This window comes from Ascaphus truei, chromosome 8 (assembly GCF_040206685.1).
Source record: "Ascaphus truei isolate aAscTru1 chromosome 8, aAscTru1.hap1, whole genome shotgun sequence".
NCBI classification, from domain to species: Eukaryota; Metazoa; Chordata; class Amphibia; order Anura; family Ascaphidae; genus Ascaphus; species Ascaphus truei.
Window position 1 is genome coordinate 29,437,855 of NC_134490.1, and position 20,102 is coordinate 29,457,956.

Genomic DNA, 20,102 nt, shown 5'->3' on the forward strand with positions numbered 1-20,102 from the left:
GCTGGACAATTTCCACTGAGGGATATTGGTTTTGATTTAACCCATTTGCTGCGACCAGGGACTTGTAACACATTGTCAGACATGTCCACTGTCTGTGAGAAAAAAACACCACTTTTCCAATCATTCAATTAATATCATTACTAATTGTTATATAAAAACAACCATGTACACAGCTCTTACAGTGAGAGCTGAAGGGCAAGGTTTGGTTACAGTTAGGAATAAGCGCTTTAATCATTGGAAAGGAAGTCCCTGGCCCAAAGAGCTTACAATTTAATGGGATGATGAGGCATCAAGAAACTATAGGAATGGCTACAAGTGCAACGGGCGGTGGTCAAAATGTGATAATACTAGGGCAGGGGTGGCCAAATCCAGTCTTCAAGGGCCACCAACAGGTCAGGTTCTCAGGATATCCCTGCTTCAGCACTGGTAGCTCAATCACTGGTTCAGATGTTGACTGAGCTACTTATGCTGAAGCAGGGATATCCTGAGAACCTGACGTGTTGGTGTCCCTTGAGGACTGGAGTTGGCCACCACTGTAATACAGGACCAAAGTACCACTACTTTTTATTTTGCCCTCTATACTTACACACCCAGAGTCCCACTACTTTTATTTATGATACATTTACAATTCCACTTTCTTTTTCCAAAAAAAGGGGATTTCAATTAAAAAAAAAAAAAAAAACACCCCACCTAATCTTTCCTATATTGTTACCTAAATTTTATTAAAAATAAATAAAAATAAAAAAAGCCACTTTGTCTACAAGGCGTCACAGCATGCCTGCCCCGCATGGGTTTAGATGTAGGGCAGAGGGACGTTGTTTAACATACTTCTGAAACTTTCTATAGTATCTCTCTATACTGACTTGCTACATTCTGTACAGCTCTGCGCATTTCAGCAGCGCTATATAAATAAACCTATACATACATGGGTGCATCACCCCTTCCTTTTCTCCCCACCCAATGGGGCTGAAGGAGTTAAAAAAAAAAAAAAAAAACTTGCACAGTGAATAGATATGCAGCGTGGCCCTTCCCCTCCCCCCCCTCTTTCTCCACCCCCCCCCCCCCCCCTGTGTACAGTGACATGACGCAGTTGCTGGCAAGGAGCAAGCGGTAGCTCAGTTAGTGTCCTGCGCTGGCAGCGTCTGGCTGCTGCCGTCTGCTCCAGCTGGCAGCTCCCCGCAGCAGACTGAGATCTCCTGGGCATGAACTTTGCTGACCTCCCAACCAAAGGGGCAGAGGAGCTGAAGCGTTTGAGGTTCGGACATCTCACTGGCGTGGTTATACGCGTGCCGTTCAAATGCCAAAGCGCCCTACACCGGACCCAAAACCTTCCATTTCGGGAAAAAAGAACCTTTTCCGATCGCCACATCACTTCTACACGTTTTCCTTCCTTTCTTTCGGACGCTGTTTTGAAATGAATCCGCAGGATAGTATGGATTGCAGAGGTTACGCACTGATGTCGGGAATGGATATATAACTGCTGTGGTGCCAAATGCAGAAGAAACCGAGCGAAGCACTGCATTTTTCAACATCGCTTCTCTAAAAAGGGATTCTTTTTACCCACTGTGGTGTTTGTAGATTTCTGCTATTCCAAGACTGCACTCCTTTAATCGTCAGTGGGATCCGGAAGGGAGCTGATTAAATAATGGTCCGCAGGGAAAGGAGACATTCTGCCAAACATGATCTGTCCCCAGCAGCAGCCAGGTGTCAAGAATAATGAGCACACAGCCCCAAAACCTATTACTTCTCCATTACAAAAGCTACCGTAAGAGGAGCTGAATTTGGGAAGCCTGCAACTGTGCTATCCGATTTCCCCCGACACCCTCAGCCGATAAACACAAAATGACCATGCATTTTAAAAGGAGGTGTAAAGAATATTTTCTCTGTTTTGGTCTAAAAACCCGGCGTTGTTTCTCCCCGGGGAAGATTAACGCTGACAACTTGTGGCCAGTGCAGCGCTGAACGGCGGGGGATATGAGTTTGCCTACGGACTGTGCCGTCCTGACTCTGACAGACTGCGGCGGCTGTCAGATCTTTCACGGGAACATATACGGCTCGCCCTGCGCAGTCAACCGACCCATTGATATCGCGCACAGGAGAAGACGGTAAAAAATGTTTTTTATTTTTTTTAAGTCCCTTCTTTTTCCTTTTTTTTTTTTTTTTTTTAAGTGGATCATTAAAAAAAAAAAAGAATTGAAAACGAAAATAGTAATATATTTGTTGAAGTTTTGCGGCGATTGGGGTAAAGGAGCATTTTAAAACCCCTGCCTTTGAATTTGGTAATCTGCGTGTCGGCCCCTTGTGACTTTATCTCGCTCTGCTGAAGACACCAAAATTAGACTGTGAGCTCTTTGGGTAAGGGACTCCTAGAGCCGGCAGAATTCTCTGTGCTGCTCTGCGTAGTTTGTCTTGGCCATATAAATATTGTTATATTTCCTTAACCCCCCCCCCCCCCCTTTTTTTTTTATATCCTACAGTTCTGGAGACATGGCAAAAGAGAGGGATAATATGGCAAGGTTAATTAACCCTGCAATGCATTGCTGACTACTTCTGGCAGCAAAAGGGTTAAATGTATAATCCGTCATGTCCAAACAACCCCCCACCCCCTTCTCTCCCCCTTACCCCCCCGCCCCCCAATGCTGGAGTATTCACTGTCTTTTGGTTTTTAAATAGCGATCTGTTTGAGACTTTTTCCCTTTTTACTTTTTATAACGCAAATATAGTAAGAGTATTTTAGAGGTCAAGGGGGCTGTGCACAAAGCAGTGATAACTGCTTTTCAGTACGATATACAGGCATACCCCGCATTAACGTACGCAATGGGACCGGAGTATGTATGTAAAGCGAAAATGTATTTAAAGTGAAGCACTACCTTTTCCCCACTTATTGATGCATGTACTATACGGCAATCGTCCTATAAGAGCATGACTGATGTAAATAACGCATTTGTAACAGGTTCTATAGTTTCCCCGCTTGCGCACAGCTCCGGTACAGGTAGGGAGCTGGTACTGTATTGCTGTTCAGGACACGCTGACAGGCGCATGCACGAGCTGCCGTTTGCCTATTGGGCGATATGTCCTTACTCGCGAGTGTACTTAAAGCGAGTGTCCTTAAACCGGGGTATGCCTGTATGGCTTTTAAGACCGATACTGTCTGCTGCGCGATTCACTAAGCAGTAATCACAGTGCTTTATCGGCCGTAAAAGGCATTTTTTCAACCAAAAAAAAAAAAATACGTCCTATCAGGCAAAAAACGGCAAACGCAACGTTTTTTGCCAGTCAGCGCGATTCACTAAGCAGTGATAAGTGAATCGTACTTTAAAAGCACGTCAGATTTTTGCACCAGCTAAAGGCTGGCGCAAAATAAATGGAGCCATGAATAAAATCATTGTTTACGTTTTTTTCCACCACACAATTCATGCAACAGGCCGGCGGGTGTCCCCGGGTGATCCCCGCGGGAGTCCGGGGCCCTCGGGTGATCTCCGCGGGAGTCCGGGGGTCCCTGCTGGCCTGCGGTACCAATCGTGTGGCCAAAAAAACATAACAGCCAATACTTTGCAATAAATATACCCCCTGCCCTCTGCCCCCTAACACATACAGTACAATAATTGTCAAAATTACTATTATCCAGATATGGATAATAGTGCATTTGTCCATTACAAAGAAAACATTAAGCTGCCGAAATAAAATAAATAAAACTTGCACTCACCCCAGACAGGCTGCCACGATAAAGGTCGTCCTCATCCTCATCACCGTCCATGTCCTCTGTTGCCACAAACAATACAGTACAATCAAAAATACAATCTAATGTCCCCTAGCCCCGTAATCAATTTAAGGGGTTAACCCACCCTCTCCCACTACCCACCCGGGAGGCCCAACCACCCTCCCCAGGCAACTACCGCCACCCTTCACCCATTCATTGGTACAGTGGGTACATCATCCCCATATAATATGGGCCTGATTTCCCACTATAGCAATAAATGGTGAAGGAATAAAAAAACAGGCCCAAATAAAACAACTTTACATTACAAAATGAACATATTACTAATGCCAATCATACAATTGAATGACACAGTGGATACATCATGTCCATATAATATGGGCATGAATTAACACTATGCCAGTCAATGGTCAACCTAAAAAAATCAATCACAAACAAGATCCAATGCATTCAAAACAATCTCAAACTAAAAACAAATAAAGAAGTAAACCGAACAAAATTACCACCAATCAAATCTAAAATAAAGACCAAAACAAAACCATGAATAAATAAAAAAAAAAATCTAAATAAAATGCGTCATTCAAAATCAAGTAAAAAAAAATAACATTAAAAAGCAAACACCAATCAAAAGCCAGAAATAAACAATTTAAAACACCTGCAGAAATTCCTGAGCTCTATATCAATATGCAATATAAATAGCATACAAATTTAAAAACAAAGAACCAATATACATTTAAAATACCTGCAAGCAAGCATTTGCCAAAACAACCATTGCTTGTTACTGTGTGTGTGTGTGTGTGTGTGTGTGTGTGTGTGTGTGTGTGTGTGTGTGTGTGTGTGTGTGTGTGTGTGTGTGTGTGTATATATGTATGTATATGTGTGTGTGTGTGTGTGTGTGTGTGTGTGTGTGTGTGTGTGTGTGTGTGTGTGTGTGTGTGTGTGTGTGTGTGTGTGTGTGTGTGTGTGTGTGTGTGTGTGTGTGTGTGTGTGTGTATATATATCCCTAAAGGGCCATGCATAAATACATTTGGAATGAATGTGTGAAAAAAATAATGCAATCACCAAAAAAATACAAGTCACTGGAAGTCATTTGGTCACAGTGAAATGGGTGCAACGAAATGTCCATTTTGGTTTGCAGAGGAATTATAGAGAGCGGTTATAGCAGGAAGGGGAGGAGTTATAGGGAGTGGTTAGGGGAGGAGTTATAGGGAGCGGTTATGGGAGCAGTTAGGGGTGGAGTTATAGGAGCAGTTAGTGGAGGAGTTATAGGGAGCGGTTATAGAGTAGTTAGGGGAGGATTTATAGGGAGCAGGTAGTGGAGGAGTTATAGGGAGCAGTTAGTGGAGGTGTTATAAGGAGCGGTTAGGGGAGCAGTTAGTGGAGGAGTTATTGGGAGCAGTTCGAGGAGCAGTTATAGCAGTTAGGTGTGGACTTAGAGCAGGAGTAGTTATTGGAGCAATTAAGGAAGGAGTAAAAGAGAGCAATTGTAAGAGCAGTTAGGGATTTTTTTGTAACTATATCATAATGAAATAAAAGATTTCATTGGCGGTTGCTTTAACCTCGGCCTCAGATTTAAGAAATGTATATTTGATGCCAGAGAACATTATTGCGCCCTGTACTTACTGTATTAGTGTGTAATCCTGGTGACATTATGGGGCTTGTCATTTATTTTTAATGCACCAGCTTGGACTGAACTTATATAGCAGGCGACGATAGGTTGGAGAGAACAGAGCCGTACAGAACGCTGCATATGAAGGAATCTTACAATGAGCGCTTTACACCCTTTCAAGAATTGTAGGGGTGAGACACAAAGGGGCTTATTCTATTTTAGCCGAAGTGGAAAAGCTTTCGGCCGGTTTGGCGGATATTGAATCCACCATCACAATTTAACCAGCTTTAAAGGTTCAGTCCCATCTAGTGGATGAAAAAGAAATATAAACAATTTATCTGTGTAATCTGTTTCCTTAGAAAGATTCAATCCCCCTTAAAGTAACTGTTTCACTTATTTGGGGCTCGGGGAAAATGAACGTGTTTTGCTTTTCTCTGGAAACACTACTTTCCTGAAGATTAGCTAGTGATGTTTGCCTGTTTGACTAAATGTGGCTTCACTATTTCTTTGCCAACTATGAACAGAACAGAGAACAATTTGCCTGCGGCTGAAGGAGTGGGGATCACCCAGAAATATTAGATTTGTGTTTACCGTGGAAATGTTAGAAGTTTACAGGTGTGTTTAATATACTTACACTTGTCCAATGTAAAAAAAATTAGGCATCAAATGAACTCCTGTCATTGCCCCTCCGGCATGCCGATCACGTGACCACTTCGAGGATTGGTCATGAGATCGCTTCCATCACTGATGATCAAACGGAAGGGGAAGTATCACCCCTCTCCCTCGCCCCCCCCTTCCATCCGCCATCAGTTCAGATCACGTCCTGAAATCCACACGACTGCAAATGGGATCTGCCCTGGCAAAATGAGCAGGATTTTTGGACGTTACTACTTCATCATGGGGCACCCAGGGTGCCAGAACCCATTACATAGTAGCTACGTCCTGGGGGCACCCATAGGGTTAAACATGCCACTGCCCTTTGGTCACTTTCATCCTAGGAGGGGCTTCCCCTTTAAATAAGTGTAAAGCCAAAACTGTGACGAGTCAGTCACTGAGCAGAAGCGAAAGCGGAAATCAGCGCTTCTACTGTGGAAGTTGTTCATTGTTGAGTGTAAACAGGATGCTAACAAATCGCTCATTTTAGCACCATATAACGTGAAAAGGATCCAGACCTGTCTTTTGGTTTCTCGCTGGTTGAGAGGTTGATCCATATTATAATAATAACTTTATTTATATATCGCTTTTCTCCCAATGGGACTCAAAGCGCTTCACTGTTACAAAAAGCAAAAAATAAGAAAACATTTAAGGTTATAATACAGGATGGGACGGTACTGTAGCTATTAAATGTCGGACAGGTTGTGGTTCATTAATTAAATACCTGGGTAGACAAGTAGGTCTTGTGTCTGTTTTTATAGATTTCCAGACAGGAGGCCTCTCGAACTGTATGAGGCAGACTGTTCCAAAGAGTGGGAGCAGCGTGGCTAAGAGCTCGAGCCCCAAAGGAAGTTAAGGAGATTCAGGGAACTGTTAGGAGTCCTTCATCTGCAGATTAAAGTGAGCAAATTGGAATCTAGTGAACTAGAAGCTCTCTCAGATAGATGGGACCCTGGGCATGTAGTGCCTTGCACGTCAACACGCCAATCTCTAAATAAATTCGCCATTTTACAGGCAGTAATTCAGAAAACGGAGAACAGGTGTCATGTGGCAAGAACGAGTCTGGTTAGCTAACAACCTGTACAGTTCCAAAAGTATGGGGGGAAAGCCTCAGGGTAGGAGAACCCAGCTTGTGCAGACAAAACAAACAAACAATTTCTTCAAAATACAGGTCTCCTCAGAGACAACGTTTCTGGTCCCATATGGACCTATCATAAGGTCACCTGTTGTCTTTCCACTGTTCTTGGCTGTCACATTAAAAGAGAATTTCATTATGAACTTGTGATTAGAACTCTATTTTGCATCTCTATCTTTGAGGAGACCTGCATTTTGAAGAAAGTGTTAGTTAACAACCTGGCCGCAGGATTCTGCTGCAGGCAGCTCAATGCTTTTTCCCGGCAGACCCAGGTATAGTGCATTGCACTCCGGGAGTGGAGACACCAAGGCATGGGCAAGCGTAGTAAGATCCTCTGGGGGGATCAAGTGCTTAATCCTGGCTATGTTCCTTAGGTGGAAGAACGAAGATATGATGACGACTAAAACCTGATGTTTAAGGGTCAAGACATATTCAAGGACAATCCCAAGATTCCGCACACGGAGAGTTTAGCAGCTGGGAATCCCCAAGCTTAAGGCCAGTGTATTGACCTAACTGCAGTCTTGTTGTCTTCCGACGGTGAGCATCCACCACAAGCACTTCTGTCTTATCAAGATTCAACCTCAACTAACTTGCACTCATCCACTCCGCGAGCTAAGATAAACTGATAATGGGCCCTTAGTACCTGCTGCAAAGGACAAGTAGAGTTGAGTGTCATCTGAATAGCAGTGATAACCCAGGCCATGCTGTCTGATTATGTCACCAAGTGGCAGCATGTACACTGCGAACAATATAGGAGATAGGATAGAACCCTGTGGCGCTCCACATGCCATTGGTGCAGAGGAGTACACTCCTGAAGATACTCTCTGACCTGTCAGTGAGAAAAGATCTGAACCAGCTGAGAACTGTGCCACTCAGTCCACAGAAATCCCACAGGTGTTCCATTAAAATCCCATGGTCTGTATGCTCAACGATACTTGTAGTAAATTCCAAAAAACTTGAGAGCCATGGAGAGGTTATATTAACGACTCAGATTACCTTCACCACTCATCTTCACATAATAGATTGCCCAAGTTCCCATAACAGTCTTCCCACCACCTTGAAGATACCTACTCAATGTCCTAGGGTCTCTACATCACACTGGAAACTGATGTCACCTGTGCAGATTCTAGATTGTCAGTCATGCAACAGAACATTGTAACCTCTATTTAATTAACCAAGTGCTGTACCATACCTAATGTATATCTGATATTCCTCCCACCCTCCCCTTGATTCCTCTCCCTCCTCCCCTCCCTATGTGAAATGAAAACTCAATAAACTTTGTTTTAAAAAAATACCATGGTCCACAGTATAAAATGCTGCAGAGAGGCCAAGAAGTACTAAGATCAAACAGTCACCCCTGTCTCTCGCCACCAGATAATTTGGCACACGAGCCAGAGCTGTTTCAGTACTATGCTGTCTTCTGAATCCTGACTGGAATGGGTCATTAATTTGATGGCTTTCCAGTTGGGTTACCACCACTTTCTCATTAACCTTCCCTAGGAAAGGAAGGTTTGATACAGGCCTGAAATTAGCCATGCAATCCAGGTCTAATGAAGAATTTTTTAGTAGAGATCTGATGACTGCTTCCTTTAGAGGTTCTGGAAAGATCCCGTCTGCAAAGAGCACAGGACTATTTTGGCAAACACTAGGCAGATTACATCAACACAGCCTAAGAGAAGGCGTGTTGGGACTGGGTCCAAATCGCTGGTAGTGGGATGCCACCACTGGATTGTTTGCACAATGTCTTCTACATCCAAATGGTCAAAGTTAGTCCATAAAACTAGAGAACCTGCATTTTCATGCCTGGAACGCTGACACATTAGATAGCATAGTCGGGCCCCGAGACCACATAGGGGTTACTTTATCAGAGAAGAAGAGAGAAAAATCATTACAACAGGACTGTGAAAGGGCTTTTTACCAGACTGCAGAGATGCTGGTTTGCAGAGCCTCTCCACGGTGCGGAAGAGCTGAGCTGGTCTATTAACCGCTGCCATGATCTCACGTGACAGGAACTCTGACTTCTTACTAGTATAGCCGGCCCCAAGTCTCTATTGTAGTAATGGACAAGAGCATTGGGATCCATGCAGGCACTCAATATGTCAGAGAAATCTAGCTTTGCCATCAGGCCCTGCGGGGTCAGACCCCCTCAACGGTCGATACCTTGTCACCTCCATGGGAGAGGGCCTATTTGGGGGGAGGGGAAAGGGGTTGTGATTGGGAACAAAATTAAGTGGTGGTATGACTAGACAACTGGGTCTATTGTTAGGTCAGATATTTCTAGACCGGTCTGGAAAACAAGATCAAGTGTGTCCACTTCTATGGGTAGCAGAGCAAACAAGTTGTGTGAAGCCCAGAGCATTCATTGTGTGGAGAAGTTCTTGAACAAATTGAGAGAGTTTATCATCGACCCAGGCATTGAAATCCAGGCATTGAAATCCCCCAATTAGACATCTGGGATGCTCCAGGACTAGGCCAGCAACAAGGTCTGCAATTTCCTGCAGAAATACCTTTCCCTTTACCGAGAGGCGGTAGATGAGAAGGACTCTAAACCCCACACCGTAGCACTCTGGGCAGCAATACAGTACAATCAAATTATTTTTAGCCCCACTGGGAGGGCCCTAAATTTCAAAGTTGTTTTAAAACAGATTGCCACACCCCCTCCCCTACGCTCCTGTCTTGAGCAGTGAATCACAGAATAATTTGTTGGGACAGCAGCTTCTAAAATGGGGGCTGCATTTTCATCTAGCCACGTCTCAGTGATACATTTTAGGTCTGATGATTCAATAAGGTCAGCTATACCAGCTGTCTTGTTCCTAATAGATCTGGCATTACATAAGATAGTTCTAATTGGACACACCGGAGGGCCTGAGATAGTGTGCTGTCAAATCAGTGTAGAGTCTCTGGGTTTGTTTTTTGTATGTTTGCCCACCAGCCCCGATAAGTTTAATAAAAAAAATGCCAAGGGTTTGAAGGACGTAATCAATGGATGGTTCGATAGGAACTGCAGCACGAAGAGGGTGGAGTGACAGGAGGAGACTAGAGGTGTCGGAATACATCAAGTATTGTACATCAGGTACTGCAGCGAAACGGTTAACATGGTGGAGGTCAGACCGTGAGGGTTGGTTAGTGGTAGAGAAGAGTGGAGATGACTAAATTACTAAATCAAGTTTTTGGAGGAGGGTGGGGGGGGGGGTTCAAAGAGTCCTTAGGGCTGGGTTTGTAGTGGTAGTAGGATAATGTTGGATCTCTACGGTTGTCTTGCTGGGACAGGTGATCTATAAAATCCAGTTTGTTCAGGATATAATAGGTATCCAAGGCAGAGTGAGCATTGCATGTTGTCATATGACACTACTTCACATTGGCCCCTTGCCGACGCACTTACTAGTACACCCTCCTACTGTCTCTGTACATACTTCCTACTTACCACTCGGATTGTAAACTCTTCCAGACAGGGACTCCTTTATCCTAAAGTTACTTTAATGTCTCTAGCACTTACTCCCATTATGTGTTGTAATACACTGTTACCGCTGTGAAGCGCTATATAAATAAAGCTATATAAACATTAGAGCAGGATTGAGTGAGGTGTGAAAGTTCTTGCAAGTTGAAGTGTGAAAAAGCTTTTAAGTGAAGATTCCTCACGCTTCCATGTGTAAAGACAGCACGGTTTGTAGAACAATAGCACTTTTATTTTATATTACTACTAGGGTGGTCCAGTTAAAGTCTGTAGGGCCATGTGATGTGTGTAAGAGAGTGATCCCGACTATTGACCCTTCCCTGCTAAAGGGGCCAGCACTGGGTGCATTGAGTGTTGCATTGAACTGCTATAAAAGGTGATACGAAATATAAAAGGCTGCGTGACGGCCAGGTCACGTGAGCGGGTCGCCCAATGAGGGCGAACCAGCTCCGTGACGTCACGGCTGCACCCCCCGCCACGCCTCCCTGTCGCCTCTGCCTGCAGGACAAGAAATCTCTCCTGCTTCAGGCAAGCGTGCGCTGCGCTCGCTTCCACTATGGCCGAGGCCTTAACTGCTTCGCAATGCCTGTAATCTCATAGGGTCAAATGAGAAATCAAGCAATGCGAGACTTTATGGGTAATGAATTGCACTGATATTTATACAGGTCAGTGGGTTCCTATTAGAAGTGATGAATGAATATATATATATATATATTATATATATATATATATATATATATATATATATATATATATATATATATATATATATATATATATATAGCAGAAAATAGCCGTGTTAGTCCAGTTGCGATAGTGCAGAATAAATGAGCTCTTCAGTATTAGGTGATACCCTGAAGAAGAGAGGAGAACTCTCGAAAGCTTGTCCTATGACATAAATTGTTAGTCCAATAAAAAAGATATATATACAGTATATATATATAGTGATCCCACTGTAGTCTATGGAGCAACTGATGTGTATAAAAGGGTTATTCCAAAATAGAACACAGGATGCAATACGGACACTGGTAAATCCCAATTCTTAATCTACATACGATTATACCTCACAGAATTTCATGCAGCCACCTCTGGGGTGGCAACCTCACAGCATATTTTGTACACATCGTAGCTTCCATCGGGAAGATTAATTATTACCTAATTATACATTGATCAACTCGGAACGATGCATTCCTAGCTCCCTGTGGCACTATAAAGGTTAATGCACAGCAGTGCTCATAAGTTATAGAGCAAAGTCCAGGAATCCTCCTGCGCTATTTCACTAGTATTTCCTAGCTCCGATCCTACTTTATGAGCTGTTAAACTATGCAAGATGCTGGAATGATTCATGAGTTGTTATGTTTACCTACATCCTGGCCGAATCTGTTCTGTATAAGGATTAAATCCAGAGAACAATCTTCAGAGAAAGAATGAACACTATTTAATTGTCTGCACCCTCTGTTTAGGGAGGGGAGTTCTGTGTGTCTAGTGCTGTAGTAAATTCATGAGAAGCACAAGGTCCCAGACTAAGCAGAAATCTCCTGAGTTTGTAGGGAATGGCGCGTCTCGCCCACTGCTAGCTGGGGCCTGTTCCATTTGGAGAAAGTGTGGCTGTTATGCTTTGGGGTGAGCTTAGAATCTGCAGATGCACTGTGTAAAATACAGTATATACTGTGTATATGTATATATACATATATACACTTAGTAAAGTTATGGTGGGTAAAAAAAGTGACAAAAACCCTCCACAGTAAAGCATATAGGAAATGGAAATATTACTGTATGCTCATTTGCATGTCTTAGACAGGTCTGCAACCCCGCCTTTCACCATTATCACCCAGCACACAGCGCTTCCACTGAAACAAGGGATTCTGGGAAATTGCATGCAAATGATCACACAGTGCCACCGTGTGCTTCAAAACCATTTAACATGGTCCCCTATAAGCTTAAGCTTGCTGCATGTCACAGCTTTGAGCACAGCCTGGGTTAAGATGCATAGCCAGTAAACCCACCCACACAGACAGCTGTTTTGACCTTAATGGGTTTCCTCGGTGTGGGGTTGATTCTAAGACATGTAAATGAGCATACAGTAATATTTCCATTTGCTATTTGTACCCACTATAACTTTACTAAGTGTGGTGAAACCTATCCCTGCTTCATTTTGCAAAGCCAGTATAACCAACCCCACACTGAGGAAACCCATTAAGGTCAAAACGTGTGAGGAATCTGCAACGGGGGACATTGCCGCTTCATACAGGCTTGGGGCTCAACTCTCAGGTTTTAAGAATATCCCTGCTTCAGCACAGGTGGCTCAATCAGTAGCTCAGTCTTCGACTATGCCACTGACTTAGCCACCTGTGCTGAAGTTGGGATATCCTTAAAACCTGAGCTGTAAAAAAAAAAAAAAAATGCAGATTGCTGCTTTATAATGAGGTTTGCCCCAATTTGAGATGAAGGGGTCTTGGCTCTCTAGGGCAATCAGCCCTATTACCCGATACGGACAGTACCAGTCTTTATTCTCCTTAAGGAATTATTCTGTTTTAATTTTTAATTTGCTGATGTTTAAAAGATTTTAAAAAAAACTGTCGCTCCCTTAATTTTATTCCATGACTTTTTGGAAGGTCACCCCTCCACCTTCCTGCAGCCTCTTTCTCAACTTTTTTAGATTTGACAAGTGAGAGAGAGTGCCAGCTGGAAATCCCTACAGCCAGGGATATAGAAAAACATGGTGGATATAAGGAGATGAATCTTTTATTCCAGTCTGAGGCACACAGGCTGTGAGGATGAGTAGAGCAGAGGATTCTGGGAGCGGAAATAATTAAGTTGTTTAGAAGTCATTAGATTTTAATAGTAGTCATTTCGTTTTCTCAGCATGATGAGTTATTTACTTAATAAAACTTTTTTATTTTTTGGTTTTTACCCTTCTTAGGCCGAGTCCATAGAAGGACAGGCCGTGCTGAGCCGTGCGGACGCTCCGCGCTGAGCCCCTGCATCCTCAATGAGGATGCCTTGAGAGGGGGCGCACGCGAGCGTCCGCAGGCGTGCTGACGAGTTGGAGTTTTCAGCCGAGCGCCAAGCTGTTTTTCAGCGCGCTGTTGGCTGAAAACCTCCAATCACAGCACAGCAGTGTCAACGTCACTGTGCCATGACGTCGACGTCAGTGCGTCGCGGGCGATTGGCCCAGCGACGTCACTGCACCGCCTCCCTCAGTCTCCCCCTGCCTCCGATCGCGCCCGCTGGCTCGCCTGCATGGGCATGAAATCGCGCAGATTTCAGCAGGCGAGCCTCAGCGTCAGCGCTGCTCGGATCTCCTCACCCCTCTATGGCCCGGGCCTTAGAGTTAATCTCCTGCACACTCAGCATTTGTTTAATTATAGACAAAAGGATATACCGGCGCCTTACGAGTCCAATAAGGTGATTGTCCTGGAAGTCCAATAAGTGAGGAGAAATGTCCAAAGAAGCAACTCTTCTGTTCTTAGACTGTCAGTTGGTCAGATGCGATTTTCTCCGTGCGTTGCGTAATATGAAACAAAACAGAGAGAAATATAGTGCAACATCGCCAACACAAAATACGAAATCAACTGATGAAACATGAAACGATGACTAAGACACTTAATGACAATACAGTACAAACAAAACAAACATGTGACACACAATAGCAAGGCTGAGAATAAAAAGCTAATTTAATACAAAAATAAAACAATATAAAATTAATGATATGCGAGTGACAGAGAGATCGCCAGTCCGGTGGGGTAAAACCGGAGCCCTACTCACCGAATGGCGGAAGTATACAGGCAGTGGATGTCAGCTGTAGAGAGATGTGAATCCTCCTCCGGTCACACTGGAGTGCTTGTAGGCGTACTCCTGTGCGTCCCCGCGTTCCTCAGGCGGATGTTACGTCACTGGGGGGCGGGCCTTGAGGGGAAAAGTTCTTCCTGCTTCTGATCCACGTCTGTCGCGTTGCTCTCGTCTGTTCGTCAGAATAAGCTTCTAAAGATTACCCTACGCGTTTCGTGCGCTTGCGCACACTCCCAGCTTGCTCTCTGATCTGAAGTCCGGTCAGCATGTGAGTAGTGATCTCATAAACTTCCCCCCAGATGTGCAATGAATGAGACGGAGTCGCCGCTTTGTTTAATTATACTTACTCATCACCTATTATAATTGACAGAGTACAATAATCTGGGGTTATTTTTTGATCATCCTTGATCATTTGGTATAAATCTTGGATCGAATAACATGCCCACTGGGCACTTAATCACTTACCAACGCCATTTTTAACTAACTTTTTACGGTTCCAAAGTAATTCAGGTGTCTGATCTATTTGACATGATCACTGCTTATTTTAAAATAAAATATTTTAATAAGTAAGTCTCACTGCTTAAAAACATAGTTTATAACAATATCTAAATATATATATATATATAGATATTATGGCAACTTTTAATGTGTCACAATTAGTGTTAAAATAAAGGGAGGTTTACCATTTATTGTATTAGTCGTATTAAAAAAATTTTTATTTTGTATGGCGCCACCATTCTTTGCTGTGCCTAGTCCAGCCCTGTTCTAGGGGTGGTGGTATTTGCACCTTTAAAATGCAGGCGCGGTTTGGCAAAGGAACTGCGTAGAAGTGCGTATTAAACGGGTGTCATCCTTTGTCTGCACCGGGTCTGTGTAGGAACAAGGAAGGATATGGCTACTCCAGGGGACGGAGGCACGCAGGGTTAATAAGGAGGTGTAGAGATAAGATCTGCACTAACCATAGGAGGTTGCATAGCTACATGCCGGGAGGATGCCTGGTAACCCCTTCAGCGCCGGCGGGACCAGCCACGCCTCGCGGAATTCGCTGGAAGGTACGGTAGAAAAAAATGTCAGCAGTCGGATTTTGAGGTTTGTGTAGTGTAGTCCCAGACTTCTTCTTACAACAGGTTCTTTTTGTTGCTTATCTGGATGAACAGTTGACCTACATACTGTATACAACAGATTACAAAACACTTATCGCAAAGGAGGCTAGGTAAAGATGGCCAGGAGCAATGGAGACATAAAAGTTAAATAAAAATAATATCAAAATGCTTTTACTTGTCGGATTAGTACTTATTTTTTTTTAAAAGCTGTCAAGCGGCTCCATTTAATTACCACCCAAGTGCCACGGGGCTTCCAGGATTGCGACCATGTGATTGCTTTGGTCAGTTGGTCGTGTCCAAGTTAACAAGTCCCCAAACTGCACCTACGTGTGTGCAGGCAGCATGGGGGGGGGGGGGTATCACTGTGAATTACTGAGGGAGCTTCCAAAGTCACACCCCACAATGCCTTGCTACTGTGGATGCAAAGCATTGTGGGGAGAGTGACTTTGGAAACTACTGCTGTATTTGACAGCTATACCTCCCATGCTACAGTTCAGTTTGGAGCCTTAGGCACGTTCTATAGTGCCGGGCACGTACGCGGAATTTCAGTTGGCTGACGTCAGTCAGCCTTTCTATAGAAGGGCCGCGCACGGCAGGGAGAGGGGAGCCGACAGACAGCGGCGAAGATGAAGAAATTCATCTTTTCGCGCCGCTACCTGCGCTCAAGTGTGTGTGTGTGTGTGTGTGTGTGTGTGTGCGTGCGTGCGTGCGTGCGTGCGTGCGTGTGTAGGATTGTAAAACAAAATAAAATATTTATTAAACTTTTTTTTTTTTCCTTTAAAAAATCTATCTAGGACTTACTTTCACTCACACAACCCATGCATACACATATACTCACACATACACACACATATACACTAACCTGCAGCTCCCGGCTCTATATACATGAAAAGCATGCGGCCGTACGCTGTATAGAACAGCCCTTACTAAGTGCACAGTCCCCACACGGACTCAGGAACCCACTACACTGCCTGCGATCTGCCATTAGATATGTTTGGCAAACCCCTTGGAGACACCTAACGAGAACCCCCTGTCAGGAGTCACTGCTCTAGAAGGTAAGTAACATGGCGGTGAAGAGAATTTGGATATTTTGGGTAGAGGGTAGAAGCGTTGAAATAGAGATAGGTAGAATAGGGCTACAGTCGATTGTATTTTCTGATGAGACATTCAAGCCTGTATTTGGCAGAGACTGCAGCTTGTCTTCAGCGTTGTAGTACAGTACTTCGTTAGCAGCCTCCTTTAGGGAGCTCAGAGTCCTGCAGGTTCGCGGTGTGTATCGCCCCTTTGAAGTACTAGCAAATGTTTAATGGGGGTAATAGGTAGTGTATTAAACACCTGATGCTGCGTTCTACAGCGCAGCTCTCACCAACCGCAACAGATGGAAAGAAACTCAGATACACACATTTGTTTGATACATTTTTTTTAAAGACACAAATCGTGTTTCTCATTTCCGGTGGCGTGCTGAGGGTTTTTAGATTTGATATACTGTATTTACATTTTAGAATTAAAAGTTATGTTTGATATATTTGTGGCCAATGGGTATTGTGTGCATGTAAGAATGGGCTGTGTTCTCACCCCTATTGGGGTCACTGTAGTTTGTTACCTAATGAACAGTACCTATTTCTTTCCGTGTATGACAGTGGAACAGCGCCCTGTATCCATTGGTTATTCCCCCTAGAGTGTAAGCTCTCAGGAGCAAGGCCCTGATTACCTTCTGTATCTGTTACGCTTGTCTGTCCTTACTTGCATGTCATTCAGTTTATGTAATTCATGTCGCTCTGTACCGCACTGCGGAATATGCTGGCGCTTTACAAATAAACGATAATAATAATTGGTAGGAGATTGAAGCGGTTATATGAGCCGGGGGATTGATGACTGACTGCTTCAAATGAAAAGGGCGTCAGTCACCCAGATGTCATCCCTTAAACATGCCACTGCCAGTAGTACCAAATTGGGGGCGGGGGGGGGGCAAATCTAGTCCTCAAGGGCCACCAAAAGGTCAGGTTTTAAGGATATGCCTGCTTCAGCATAGGTGGTTCAATCAGTATTAAGCCACCTGTGCTGAAGCAGGAATATCCTGAAAGCCTGACCTGTTGGTGGCCCTTGAGGACTGGAGTTGGCCGCCCGTGTACTACCTGACCGTAGGAGGTATTGGGAGCCTTTATATCAGCGATCATCGTAATGTAAATGTTGACCTACAGTATTTTCATGTGGAAGAGATTGGCTCCTCATGATTTCCGGCCGAGTGGTTATCGTTGCAGCCTAAGGACGTCACGCAGACCCCAGAGCCCGAGCCCCCTCACGCAGCTCTACTTATTGTGTGACTCTCTCAGGCAGCATCAGCATTCCTGTGGTGTGGGCTGCCTTTCAGAGCCCGGGTATTAGGATGGAGCCCGCCCTTCTGTCACTGGCTTATCTCTCAGCTGCAGACCCACTGCTGATGTCACAGGCCGCACAGCACCCTGCAGGGGGAGGGAGGTCAGCAGGGTGACATTTACAAAAACGGCTCCACTCTTATTTTAACCCTTTCCGGGCAAGAGGAACCAGCAGCAGAGACAGAGTTTAGAGCAGCACTCCTGGGGACATTTCTTGTTACCATTATTAATAGGTTTCGAGCAGGAGGTTTCCAGAGCTGAAGCACATTGATCTCAGCTCCAGCGACCGCCTGCGCCCCAAGATACTGACCTTGGAAGGGGATGGCAGTCGCAGCTCTGGCAGGGCTAGTGTGGGCTAACATAATGGCGACTTAAATGTCCTGCGGGCCAATAGGAAGCCGTGATGTCATCCCTTGCGGCTTGCTATTGGCCCACGTAGGTAATTATCTTGGGAAGCAGGGGGTCCTCTGAGCTGAAATTAACGCTGTTCATCTCCGGAGACCCCCTGCTTCCAACCAATTAAAAGAAAAACAAGAGTCCCCGGGAGTGCTGCTTTAACCAATACACCAAATTTCTACCCCATTATTATTGCAATTTTGCTAATATCAATGCCGTAATTTTTTTAATGTGTGTATTTTTAACATACACACCTGTGTATGTACATATGTGTCTCCTACCTTTCAATTTACCAATGTGTGTATTAGCTTTGTATTCCCCTTTTAAATAATTTGCTTTAGATTTTATTAATATAAATACATGAAAATATTTTTCTCATATGACGCTATAACATATCGCTAATTATCGTTCATTTAATATAGACTAAATTACAAATAGCATTGCTGTCTATATATATATATATATATATATATATATATATATATATATATATATATATATATATATATATATATATAATGAACCAATGCTTTCCCAGGCGAGAAAACAAAGAAGCAGCACTCAAAGCAATATGGTAAATAAATTGTATTAAAGACAATACATCAGCACAGATCAAACCAACGTTTCGGTCCAGAAAGGACCCACCATAACATAACTAAGTGTCGTGAAACCTATCCTAAGCTTCATTTTGCAAAGCCAGTATAACCAACCCCACAATGATGAGACGCATTGTGGGTAGGTTTACTGGCTATGCATCTTAACCCAGGCTGTGCTCAAAGCTGTGAAATGCAGCAAGCATAAGGCCTGGAACATGGTAAAACAGACCCCGCTGAGCCGCGCTGAGCAGATGCATTTACCCCCTGTATCTGTAATCAGCACGGCTTTAGGAGCCAGGCAGGGTTACATTTTCGCGCGGAGGAGCGGTCACGTGACTGCAAACATCCAATGGGAGCGAGGGACTAGCCCCGCCTCCTGCCACGCCTCCGCCCCACCCCAAAGCGCGCTCACTGCCTCGCCTGCTAGGACGCAAAAAAGCACCAGCTTGAGCAGGCGAGGCAGAGCAGGAGCACGGCTCAACGCGGCCTGAGGCACCATGCCCGAGGCCTAAGCTTACAGGGGACCATGTTATATGGTTTTGAAGCAAAAGGTGGCACTGTGTGCTCATTTGCATGTCATTTCCCAGAATCCCTTGCAGCAGTGGAAGCACTGTGTGTGCGAAAGGCAGGGTTGCAGACCTGTCTAAGACATGCAAATGAGCATACAGTAATATTTCGATTTGAGATATATATATATATATATATATATACATACATACATACATACATACATACACACACACACACACACACACACACACACACACACACACACACACACACACACACACATACATATATAATTTCTGACAATTAACTCAGGGTCTTGCATTTCAAATTGCATATGTTAAACCAATTTGCGTAAAAATACAAACCTTAAAGTATATAATTTAAACTGTACAACATCTTTATAGAGTCCACAGCCCTTATTCTGTAAAGTACGAATAGCGCAGATCTCTGTCGCACGAAAGACCCCATTGAAATGAATGGGGATTTCTGTGCAATAACCCCGGATCTGAGCTGTTTGCACATTTTAGAAAAGTGGAAGATGTTGCAACTGCCCTCACTTGGGAGGTAGAGCCAGTAAACAGTGAAGATAAGACATGCAAAGGATTCTGGGAGAGAAGTTAGCAGCCATATAGTCTGCCGGATACAGCGGCCAATCCATAATGCTACCTATTAATTATAGGTCAGGAAAGATCATTTATTACATTTCAGGTCATGCTCAGAGCTGTCGATAGTTGTCCAGCTTGACAACCCTGCACTTATA

At 44.0% G+C, this 20,102-nt stretch overlaps 1 protein-coding gene and 1 long non-coding RNA gene across 7 annotated transcripts in view; one reads left to right on the forward strand and one right to left on the reverse strand.

Moving 5' to 3' along the window:
- The window catches only part of PDE4C (phosphodiesterase 4C), a 322,499-nt gene that overhangs the window by 244,376 nt on the left and 58,021 nt on the right, over positions 1 to 20,102 (forward strand). Inside the window, exon 1 of one of the 6 annotated variants that reach the window (XM_075611055.1) lies at positions 1,093 to 2,105. The exons of the other annotated variants lie outside the window; for them this stretch is intronic. Within the exon in view, the coding sequence (XP_075467170.1) occupies positions 1,975 to 2,105 (131 nt within the window). The 5' untranslated portion in view covers positions 1,093 to 1,974. Of the gene's footprint in view, positions 1 to 1,092; positions 2,106 to 20,102 lie in introns of those variants that run through there. 6 annotated transcript variants of the gene reach the window in all.
- On the reverse strand, positions 13,388 to 15,549 carry LOC142501305 (uncharacterized). The gene is made up of 2 exons (XR_012803461.1): positions 15,322 to 15,549; positions 13,388 to 14,716 (listed from the first exon to the last, which is right to left on the reverse strand). It is a non-coding gene; the product is annotated as an uncharacterized LOC142501305 (long non-coding RNA).